The sequence below is a fragment of the Anolis sagrei genome, chromosome 1, assembly GCF_037176765.1.
Source record: "Anolis sagrei isolate rAnoSag1 chromosome 1, rAnoSag1.mat, whole genome shotgun sequence".
Taxonomy (NCBI): Eukaryota; Metazoa; Chordata; class Lepidosauria; order Squamata; family Dactyloidae; genus Anolis; species Anolis sagrei.
Genome location: NC_090021.1, coordinates 324,205,656 through 324,218,334, shown reverse-complemented (window position 1 = coordinate 324,218,334; position 12,679 = coordinate 324,205,656). Strand labels below are relative to the sequence as shown.

General features: G+C 39.8%; 1 protein-coding gene across 2 annotated transcripts in view; it reads right to left on the bottom strand.

Annotated features, from left to right (window-relative positions):
- The window catches only part of RCOR1 (REST corepressor 1), a 172,874-nt gene that overhangs the window by 94,509 nt on the left and 65,686 nt on the right, over positions 1 to 12,679 (bottom strand). For both annotated transcript variants that reach the window (XM_060755128.2, XM_060755136.2), the window contains exon 3: positions 7,148 to 7,231. In XM_060755128.2, the coding sequence (XP_060611111.2) occupies positions 7,148 to 7,231 (84 nt within the window). The remainder of the gene's footprint in view (positions 1 to 7,147; positions 7,232 to 12,679) is intronic.

The following is a 12,679-nucleotide window of genomic DNA, read 5'->3' as shown; positions in this document are numbered from 1 at the left end:
AAGAGACTTAAAAAGTCAAAAAATAAAAAATACATTCCAATGCATGTGCAAAACCACACATATACACAAATATATATACACACAAGCACATATACACTGGCTCACAGCAATGCATGGCAGGGACAGCTAGTAATAGATAAAAGTACGAAGTGCAGCATAGGAATGCTCATTGCCTCTATGAACTACCTTTGTTCAATTGCACAACGGATTGCTAGCCATGCTCATTGAATTGTATGATTCAAGTCATGAATTTCATACAGTTTTTTTTACTACTGCTATTTAGTATAAGAATTGCATAATGTATCTCAATACTCCACATAGCATGTCCTGCTGACAAATGATGTGCTTCTCTGACCTAAACTTACCTCCACAGCTGAATAGGGATTTGAGACAAAGTCAGAGATTCACATTCTCTCCCACTCTCCTGCAACTCTGTCAATCCAACCACTACAACCAAACATTTGGCTATTTATACAGGTCATGAAGGGCACATTACATAGGCATCATGGATGGCTTTTGGTTTTCAGCCAAAGACTTCTAAATCAACTCTCTTCTAAATTCTTTATGGCACACACAGGTTGCCATGGTAATTCTTTCCAAAAAATGTCACACATTTTTCAGGAGATCCAAACTTTTAAGCTAATGAGAAAGAAAGCATCATATATAAATTCCCATGAAGAAAAAAGCAAAGCAGCAGGAAAGGGACCACATGAGGATGGACACCATGCACTCATTTTCCTGAGAAGCAGTTCCCAAACCTCTTCAGTCATGGGACCCTTCAGAAAACTTTATTTTCCTGAGGAACCCTCATTCTAGACTTTATTTTTTACTAAGAATTGCAAACACAGTGTTTTCCTTCTTTCATCTGCTTCTATTGCCTGAGCGTTCTGTATATCACAGTGGGTTTGGCAAAAGAGTAAGATAAATTACCATATACACTCAAGTATAAGCCAACCAGAATATAAGCTGAGGCACCTAATTTTACCACAACAAAAAAACTGGGAAAACGTATTGACTCAAGTATAAGCTGAGGGTGGGAAATGCAGCAGTTTCTGATAAATTTCAAAATAAAAATAGATACCAATAAAAATTACATTAATTGAGTCTTCAATAAGTTAAATGTTTTTGAACAAAAATGTAATTTAAGATAAGACTGTCCAACTCTGATTAAACCATTATTCTAATCTTCTTCAATGTAAATGTGCTTACGTATCCTTCCAATAATAGTAAAGAGACTAAAGTAATAAATGTAGTAATAATAATAATTAGTGTAAAATAATAAATGTAATAATAAAAATAGAGTAAAATAACACATGTAAAAAAATAATAATAACAGAGCAAAATAATAAATAACCTTGACTCGAGTATAAGTCGAGGGGGGCTTTTCCAGCCTAAAAAGGGGGCTGAAAACTTAGCTTATCTGCGAGTATATATGGTAACTATAACCAGTCATCAATCTTTATTTTGGTACAAGAAAATATTGGATTCACACCTAATGTAATAAATGAAACTGTTTCATTTTCGTACTTTAAAAAGTTTTGCAAATGGGCTTAATGGCTGACAGCTGAATATTTAAATCTGGGGCAGTATCCATCATACTTCCAAATTTGTTTTTGGTCTAAGCATAAATTGAAACATCTGATTCTCATCAATAAGAGAACAAGAAGCAGAGATGATCTCGGATAGCCTTTCTAGGTATTGATGTGCATGTGTCTACCAGTTCTACCCAAAAGTCATTAAGTGACAGAGGTACAAATTTCATTTTTAAAGCAAAGGTACAGTGAACTTCAATAGTATCTTCATACTCTAGCAGACACAACATGTGAGGCGTATTTCAGTTGACAAATGGGATTGGCACCCACCTGATTTCTCTACTGGTATCTGGGAAGTATCATTGTGTAGATTTATTTTTAAATGCATTGTAAATTTCATTTTAAAGATTTAGTGCTGAATCCTTATGATGGTTTTTTTTTTTTTGTTGCAAAACTCTAGCCCACAGAACACAAGTTCGGAAACCGCTGCATGGAGTATGGCTATGCAAGGAAGTCCAACGTTCGGTGAGACCCTCCAACTCTGGAGACAGCGGCTCCAACATTCCCACCTGAGTATCCTGCTATTAATAAAACACTCTCTGTCTATGCAAATGATTCCCATCTCTGCTCTTCCTCCCATTTGCTGTGTGGGTGGGGAGGCCTTTGATCACAATAACGCTCCCCGGTGCATCGTATTAAATTGCCACTTCGAACGCTCCTGACAGGGATTTTCAGAAATAGCAAGCAGATAGTGCCAGTCTTTAACTACAGTTTAAAAACACATGGTGGGTTCAGACATTCTTGCAACTAAGAGAAGGATTTGGGATTGAACTCTCCATCTGTGTGCACAGAGAATTTCCCTATCTCATCACTATAAAACTTAACTATTAATATGCTTGTGTAGTGTCAGTGTCAAACATTCGTAAAGACTAGAAATATGGGGCATCACAAGACTATAAACATACAAGAATATCCTCAGTGCAGTTTCTGGCTGTACTATATTTCTTTGTTTCTAAGCTCTAAATTTTCCCCATATAAAGATCTCTGAAATGGGATACATCTCAGAATCATGGGTGCTTTTTAATATAGACAAATAAAACTTTTTAATCTGTTGGTGGTACTCAAATTAATGTGCATCTTACAATCGATGAATCTTAAAATCGAAGAAATACGGTATTTTTATTATAACCAGTAGTATTTATTTATTCCTCTCATTTTTACCCCAGTTTTCTACTGGGATTATGTTCCAGGTCTCCACAAGGATATAAAAATCTGTGGATGCTCAATTCACATTATATGCAATGACATCGATTTATGTAAAATGGTGAGCAACTCAAATGAGTACTGAAGTATCAGAGTCCATCAGAGTCCATTAAAACTATAACTCTATAGCTCTACCATCATGCAGTCTAGTCCGCAAGGGTCTGATCCCACAGCCAGGATTTCACCTTTTTTCAGAAAGTCAGGAGGGATGGAGCGGATCTAATTTCACTTGGGAGGTAATTCCATAGCCGAGGGGCCACCACAGAGAAGGCTCTGTCTCTTGCTCGCACCAACTGTGATTGCGATGGTGGGGGGACAGATCCTTGGAAGATCTTAAGGTCCTAGGTGGTTCGTAGCGGGAGATACGTTTGGACAGGTAAACTGAGACAGAACCATTAAGGGCTTTATAGGCCAAAGCAGCACTTTGAACTGTGCTTGGAAGCTAATAGGCAGCCAGTGGAGCTGGCGTAGCAAAGGCGTTGTGCGCTCTCAATATCCCACTCCCGTGAGCAACCTGGCTGCCAAGTATTGGACTAGCTGAAGCTTCCAAATAGTCTTCAGAGGCAACCCTACATAGAGTGCGTTGCAATTATCTATTCGGGATGTAACCAGAGTGTGGACTGGTGTGGCCAAGTCTGACCTCCCAAGGTACAGGCGCAGTTGGTGCACAAGTTTTAATTGTGTGAAAGCACCCCTGGCCACCACTAAGACCTGGGGTTCCAGGCTCAGCAATGAGTCCAGGATCATTCCCAAACTGCGAATCTGTGCCTTCAGAGGGAGCGTAACCCCATCCAGCACAAGCTGTAACCCTTCCGACTGACCAGGAGAACCTCTGTCTTGTCTGGATTTAGTTTCAATTTGTCTGGATTTAGTGTCATATTCAAGGACATAGGCCTTTCCAAGGGACTTTTACATTCAGGGCACATTGTATAGACATGTTAAGGAACTAATCTCAAATTCCAACCATTGAAGAAAGGAGAGATATAACTTGAAACTGCATTCATCACCTTTCAAAATTAACATTTTTACACTTCACCATTGCACTGAAGAGGTCTCATAAGGCACACACATACTGAAAGCCTTGCTTTTTAAAAAAAATATGTATGTGGTATTCTTTGAGCAATTTATGGTAGGTTGTAATGCATTCTTCGCAATGCATTATCTGTTTTCAGAAAATACCCTTCCAAGCACCTGCATAGAAACTGCAGCTTAAATCTCTGCAGTTAAAATTGCATTCTGAAGAGAGGCACCTTTTACTCGTCACGTATGCATTTCTTCTTTTGCAATGACATTTGAGGATGCTCAAATTAAAACTCCAGATAGAGATGGCTTACACTGCAAAGTATGATCAACAACAAAGATGCACTGCAGGAGTTATAAACTGAATGAACTGATTAGAAACACCTAACTCAATTTTTACGTTGGATATTTCTCCACAAGTTTTTCAAAGTGTGCACAGGACTCATCCAAGCAACCATTACCAGTCATCATCCAGACATCCATTGAGCACCTGATGGCCCTTTTGCTGACAGAACTGCTGACTGAAAGGTCAGCGGTTCAAATCTGTAGAGTGGGGTGACCTCCTGCTGTTAGCTCCAGCTTCTGCCAACCTAGCAGTTCAAAAACAAGCTGCATCATATGATGCAAGAGGCTCATATGGACTTAGAGAACTGGCAGGAATATCCTGCCATAGCTCTCAACTCCTAGTTAGAAGGCACGAGATGGGGTGAGCTCCTGTCTGTCAGCTCCAGCACCTCATGAGGAGACATGATAGAAGCTTCCCACAGGATGGTAAAACATCTGGGTCTCCCCTGGGCAATGTCTTTGCAGATGGTCAATTCTCTCACATCAGAAGCGACTTGCAGTTTCTCAAGTTACTGATATGAAAAAAAATCCACCCTTTTAATTTCCAAGTGTGTACAGACACCTACCCACATACTGTCATAACATGCATGTTTGTGCATGTGTCTGTGTGCGTGCCTTGGTCAAACAAGCATGTGCATGCTCTAAAAAATCCTTTGCAGCCAGCTAACAGTAGCTCTCACAGCGTGGGCTTCCTACATGGTTCTCTGCACTAAATATGCTAAAAACGGAATAAGTGATCAGTGGGAAGAATGTTACCTCATAAGCACCTGCAGTTTTGTTCCTATTTCTCCATCCTTGCTCAGGAAGTGTTAACTACCACCCGATTCTTACAGATAGGTAAACAGAGTGGGAAATTGAGTACCATTGCTGTTAGACTATTTATCTGGGGACGTAAAACCAGCAAAATTCATCCAATGAAAACTCTGTAGAAGTAAATGTTTGTTGCTAAATGGCATGGTAGAAGGATGACGATTTTGGGGAAAACGGGCTCTTCTTATAAATTCATTTTCATCCCTGGCAGTATGTTTGAATGCTTATATCTTAGCTTAATTAAACAGGATACATTTAAACATTTGCCCCCCAACATGCAGCTCTTTTGCTCCTTCTTTTGTGTTGCATGGAAGGAAACTTAAGTCAAGGAGGCAGTTTTACCAAAGTTCAGGGACAAATCTTAGTCGCGCATGGAGTTTATATTTTGAAAAAAGAGAAGATCAGCCATTTTTTCCTTCATCCACAAATAATGGGGAATCAGTAGCCTCACAAATGTAAGTGGAGTCTAATTCATTTAAATCCATACTTATACCCTCCACCTTAAAAATCTGACCATGCAGATTCACAACTATTCAAAATCTCAAGATTAAATCACCCTTCCCACCACCACCATATCCTGCCTACTAAAATCTAGATAACTTGAAACCAAGGCTACTCACTGGATTGCTGTGAGTTTTCCGAGCTGTATGGCCATGTTCCAGAAGTATTCTCTCCTGACCTTTTGCTCACGTGGAATATCCAGGATGGGAGTGTTACAACTGGGCATCTTGATTAGCATTTAGCCAGATTTTATTCATTTTCATGGTTTTCAATGAAAATGGCCAATTGCAACATTCACACCACACTGGCCTCAAGCAAGAATCAATCAGGGCCAGCTAATCACCTCCCAACAAAGGATCCCCAGGCAGCAATCAGCCAGGCTTTCAAACTACAAGGCCATTTATTGCTAGTCAAGGTAGGCAATTGCAACATTCACACTTGCCTCAAGCAGACAAGAGTTCTTTCTTCCACTGTGGACTTTCCACAGACATATAAACCTCACTTGCCTATTTTTGCAACAGACCCCTCAATGTCTGAGTATGCCTGCCACAAATGTGGCGATGCAGAAACCAATTTGGAGGACCAACAGTAAGCCATGGTTTCTTATGTTATCCATCTAGGAAACTATAGTTATCAGTATTAAAACAAATAAATTCATTAGACTAACTATACTTGACAGGTTCCAAATGGCATAGTTTGCCATTTCATACAAAACTAGAATTATGATGAAAGAATTCAATAGTTGTTACCTGATGCTGTTTCTCTACAACATGTGGTAGTGAATAGGCAATTTGTAGCCTTGGCCATTGTGTTTGGATGGGAAGCAGAAACATGCTGCTAACAAACACAGACGTCCTCTATATATGTCTACTCAAAAGTAAGTTCCATCAGTTCAATGGGACTTACTCCCATTTTAAGTGGTACAAGAACTATAGCAAAATGGTTTCAACAAATACTTGGAAGCACTTCTGAAAGTTATTCTTCAGCTCAGGTGCTTTTAACAAGATCACTCAAATGATCTTACTTCTTGTTTTCAAGCAGTTTTAAGTTCTTCCCTTTCCTTCTCTCCAGCACAGGTAAATCAGAGATCCTCTTCTAATTCTAATCAATCTAAAACACATCTGTCGAGAATTATAGCAGAATCCGAAAATTGCAAATAGGAAGACATGCCATTAAGGTGTTCATTTGGCTCTTCTGACTGGACTAGACTTTGCATTTTAAGCACCTGTCCAACCAACTTTGTGGACATCTGGATTGTGTTGTGACACTCAAACTGCATTTGAGGCACAATGAAAGGCATATTAGCATATGCCGGTAATCTATACTGTTTGGGGGTTTTTTTGGTCATGTCAGGAACGACTTGAGAAACTGCAAGTCGCTTCTGGTGTGAGAAAATTGGCCGCCTGCAAGGACGTTGCCCAGGGGACGCCCGGATGATTTGATGTTTTTTATCATCCTTGTGGGAGGCTTCTCTCATGTCCCCGTATGAGGAGCTGGAGTTGATAAAGGGAGCTCATCCGCGTCTCCCCGGATTCAAACCTGCGACCTGTCGGTCTTCAGTCCTGCTGGCACAGGGGTTTAACCCACTGCGCCACCACCTATACTGGTGAAAAGACATTCAGGTTTAAACAGGCCTTTCAGGAAAGGAAAAGAAATGCAAAACACCAATGACTTACACTTTGCTTCAGAAATATTCTGGTTAGGTGACCAGACCAGCATGCCAAGGTTCTCCCGTTCCTGAGTCCGCTTCACAATTTTAGCTGAAAAGGAAACAAATATGCAATTGGTTACAAAAATATCAGGGCAAAACCTCCAAATAGTGCTACAAAATAGTAGCAAAGAACATTGGGAAGATAAAATCACAGTTGTAAAAGGTAAAAGTAAAGGTTTCCCCTTGACACTAAGTTTAGTTGTGTCCAACTCTGGGGAGTGGTGCTCTTCTCCATTTCTAAGCTGAAGAGCCAGCGTTGTCCATAGACACTTCCAAGGTGATGTGGCCAGCATGACTGCATGGAGCACCGTTATCTTCCCACCAAAGCGGTACCTACTGATCTACTCACATTTGCATGTTTTCGAACTGCTAGGTTGGCAGAAGCTGAAGCTAACATCAGGAGCTCACCCTGCTCCTCATATTCGAACTGCCGATCTTTCAGTCAGCAAGTTCAGCAGCTCAGCGGTTTAACCCGCTATGCCACCGGGGGGCTCCAGAATAACATATGATTAATTACTATTTCTTTCTCTGTAGGTTTTTGGGACTTGCATCTTTATATTTACACACAAACATAACGTTTCCTCGGCAATATTTCCAAACAAATGAAAAATCCTGTCGTTTCCATGATCCTTATCTTCAAACATTTCTGGGAACTTTTAAGACACAACTTTCCAGAAAACTACCTCAACTGCAGAATAAGCTGGTATTTGATTCTTCTTGCACTGCCAGCCAAAAGAAAAGGAGTAGCAAGCAAAGAAATATATAAGGCAAATCATGTTGTGTCAGCAAGTATAGTTGGATCAGTTTTTTAATGATAGTAACATACAGGTAATTTCTAGGTTTAGGTTTCATCTGGAGGAGAGTGTGAAGTCTGAGTAAGTATGTTCCTCCAGCTTTTATAAGACTGTAACTTCTCAAATTCATCACCTAGGTTAAATAAGACAACTGAGTGTTTCGGTTGACCAATATGGTCCAACAATTCCTCATCTTCTAATCAAAAATATTTTGACCCTTGGGCCACATTTTTAGGATGATCACAGTTTCTGCAAACCTGCATTTCTGATTAACAAGGCGGATCAGAGAACAGATTTGAAATAACTAATGAGGATGAAGTAAGCACAATCAAGATTTGTTAGAAGAGTACACAAGGTAAACAAAAAATGGACGGCCTTGGTGAAGATATGCATCTTGAGAAAATATGATCACTACGATTACCAATCTCGATATTTGGCTCCTCTTCTGTAAACTGCAGTTTACTGAATATATATCCGGTTTTCTCTCAAAGTGAAGGCAAAATGACAGCCTCGAAAACTGCGTGCATGTGTGTATTATTCTTATTTGTTACACATTATGTTTTTAATTTACATGGTATAGTCCGTGCAAATCTGGTTGATGCTTAATATATTGTGCTTAAAAATATTACTGGGCTCACTCATCTTAATGTCAACCTTATAGTATCATCAGTCTGTCCCCTGTGACATCAAAACTGCCTCCATTTCAGCTTTTGGCCTTCAAATCTCAAGGTTTGGAATAGCAGTGCCTTGGTAACCCTGGCTATCATCCACAACAAGAGGAAGCTGCTCTACAGCAAACCAAAGACCAAGCAGAATAATCACACTGATAGGGATTGGGGAGATGGGAGGACATCTGCAATGGGGGTCTTCATTAGATAAGCTTCTACAGAACAGAGATCCCCAACATTTATGGGCCTATGGATGCACTGGAATTCAGACAAGGACACTGGACACGATCACAAATTGACTACTATGTTAGAGGAGCACCTAATCACACAAAATTAGGGATCATACCCTTCTTTATGCAAGGAGGTTTGTGTACATGTGTACATGCCTCCTCAGTGTTTGGATATGTTTTGTCCCTTTCTCTATTTTCTCTTCGCTTTTTTTTTTTTTTGGTCACAAGCTGAGCTAACATAATATAGTGTTTGAATGTTGGACTATGACTTTGGGGACCAGGATACAAATCCCCACTTCGCCATGAAACCCACTGGGTGATCTTGAGGAAGTCGTACTCTCTCAGCCTCAGGGGAAGGCAATACCAAACCTCTTATGAGCCAATCCTGCCAAATATTATGATTAAATGGTTCACCTTAAGGTCATCATAGCTTGGAAACGACTTGAAGACACACAGCAGGATGTCAGTAAATGAAACGATTTCTTTATTCACTGACAGAGAAGGAGGAAGGGAACTGGCTTATCTCTCTCCAAAGAACACTTCTGTGGTCTTTGGAACAAAATGGTCATTTTCTTTCCCACTTTGCGAGGACCAGCCCTAGTGAAAAGTAGATGCCACAAGAAGCCTCCACCAAGTGATCTTAATGAGCAAAAAGCTTCTCTTCCATTATCCTGGAACTAGTTTTGAGCAGGCAGATCTCAATCCACCTAGTAAGTGAATGGAAAAATGCTCTGTGTACTCTGCAAAAATTGATTGATTGACTGACTGTATTTTTATGCTGCCTTTCTCAAAGTGAGGTCCATTGGGGGATTCGGGTGGAGAATATTGGCAGTATAAAGAGAAACAGAACTTTAAGAAAGATAACACAAACAGAGAAAATACCATTTTTAAATGAAGGACAACCCTGTTACCAACTACAATCAGTCTCCCTGCTGTTTTATAATTACCATATAAATATAAGTAGAATTATCTGTATTACTTTAAAGAATCCTTTATAGCAATATTCTGAAACTTACAAAATTATTTAATTCTGCACTTAAAAACGCATACCGTATATACTCGAGTATAAGCTGACCTGAATATAAGCTGGAGCACCTAATTTTACCACAAAACAACTGGGAAAACATAATAAAATAAAAATAAAAATAGATACCAATAAATTACATTACTTGAGTCATCAGTAGCTTAAAAGGTTTTGAATATTTACATAAAACTGTAATTTAAGATAAGACCGTCCAACTTTGATTAACCCATTATTCAACCCTTCTTCAATGTTAATGTGCTTACGCAGGCTTACACGGGGGGGGGGGGCTTGAGGGGCTTCAGCCCCCCCCCCTCCCGAAATTCTCATGGTGATTCGCGAAAAAGCCTTACTGGTGCATTATTTAAACTGTTATGTTTATTCATATCATGATCTGATCAGCATTCTCAATATATCCCATATGCATGGGGGTATTGGGGTAAAGATACAAAAGGTTTGCTAGGGTAGACCCTCTTTCACTCAGACTCAGCCCCCCCCTGAAACTCACCCCCCCCCCGAAACTCAGGCCCCCCTGAAAAAAATTCACACCCCCCCCCCCCGAAACGAAATCCTGGCTACGGGCCTGTGCTTACGTATCCTTCTAATAATAATAGAGTAAAATTATAAATGTGATAATAGAGTAAAATAATGGAAATGTACTAATAACAGTAATAGAGTAAAATAATACAATAATAATAAATAGAGTAAAATAATAAATGTAATAAATAATAATAATAATAATAGAGTAAAATTATAAATAATTTTGCCCCAAGTATAAGTCGAGGGGGGCTTTTTCAGCCCCCCAAAAAGGCTGAAAAACTCGGTTTATACTTGAGTATATAGGGCATTCTTGCTCTTCTTTGTTCTCTGTGCAGTCTTTTAAAGATTATGAATATCACACTCTTGTTGCCATTTTGCATTTAATTAGTTAAATTAAAAAGGGAAGTACTGAAAGGAACAGGGGCAAGCCTTAACAACTGTCTTCCAAATGGACGTGATGAGCTGTAACTGATCCAATACTCTATTTCAAACCAACCAAACTGTATGCTTCCTCTGGTTAGGAAACCTCACCACATAGATGGAAAGACTTCGTATAGAAAGGAATTTGTTCCAAAGTATTGTTAAGGGGGGAAATTATCTGACAATCTATTAATGTTGCTGTGTAAGACCAGATCTGACTGTGTAAGTGTATGTTAGTAGTACACAATTATAGTAGTTTAACACCACTATTAATTTCCATAACAATGTTGAATGGAATTCTGTGACTTCTAGTTCAAGGTGTACTTGGAATTTCCTGCCATATACACTCCTCAATCGGTTTCCAATGTACTAGTCTCCTGAACAATCCCCTGAGGAGAGAGACTGAGGATTAAGCCATGCTATTTGGGGAAGAACTACAAGAGAGTGCAATAGACCCCTCTAGCAGAGAATTCCAAATACACCATCAAACTACAAATCTCAGGATTGAATGGGATGAAACTACTATAATTCTGTAGTTTTGAGATAATAGATGTCAGGGGGGCTTAGCACAGTGCATTTTACTGAGCCAATTTCTATATGTGGTGATAAGCATGGGTTGCTAAAGTACGCCATTTCTGGGTTGCTGTAGGTTTTTTCGGGCTATATGGCCATGTTCTAGAGACATTCTCTCCTGACGTTTCGCCTGCATCTATGGCAAGCATCTTCAGAGGTAGTGAAGTCTGTTGGAACTAGGAAAATGGGTTTATATATCTGTGGAAAGACCAGGGTGGGACAAAGGACTCTTGTCTGCTGGAGCTAGGTGTGAATGTTTCAACTGACCACCTTGATTAGCATTTGATAGTCTGGAAGTGCCTGGAGCAATCTTTTGTTGAGAGGTGATTAGATGTCCCTGATTGTTTTCCCTTTGTTGTTTTGCTGTTTTAATTTTAGAGTTTTTTAATACTGGTAGACAGATTTTGTTCATTTTCATGGTTTCCTCCTTTCTGTTGAAATTGTCCACATGCTTGTGGATTTCAATGGCTTCTCTGTGTAGTCTGACATGGTGGTTGTGAGAGTGGTCCAGCATTTCTGTGTTCTCAAATAATAGTTTTGTCCAGGTTGGTTCATCAGGTGCTCTGCTATGGCTGACTTCTCTGGTTGAAGTAGTCAAGCATGTCTTTTGTCCCACCCTGGTCTTTCCACAGATATATAAACCCATTTTCCTAGTTCCAACAGACCTCACTACCTCTGAGGATGCTTGCCATAGATGCAGGCGAAACATCAGGAGATAATGCCTCTAGAACATGGCCATATAGCCCGAAAAAACCTACAACAACCCAGTGATTCTGGCCATGAAAGTGTTCGACAATACATACACCATTTCTATTTCTTCCACTTTCCCAACATATTTGGAGTGAGGGTATCAGTGGCTTCTAATCATTATGGTTATGAATTACCTCTCATATCATTGGCAGCATACATCTGTGCTGAAATACACACACAAACTCAAATACTCTGAAGACACCAGATCCTACTGGAAACAAAGCAGGGGCATGCCTAGTTAGCACTTAAATGGGATAGACCAAGCATGGGCAAACTTCAGCCCTCCGGGTGTTTTGAACTTCAACTCCCACAATTCCTAACACCCCCGAGTCCCTTTCTTTTCCAGCTCAGTCACTTAAGCGAGTTGAAGTCCCAAACATCTGGAAGGTTGAAGTTTGCCCATGCCCTGGATAGACCACATTTCCTAGGAAAACAATGACAAAACATCTCTGAATATTCTTTGCCCAAAAATAACCCTACAAAATTCATGGGGCTGCCATA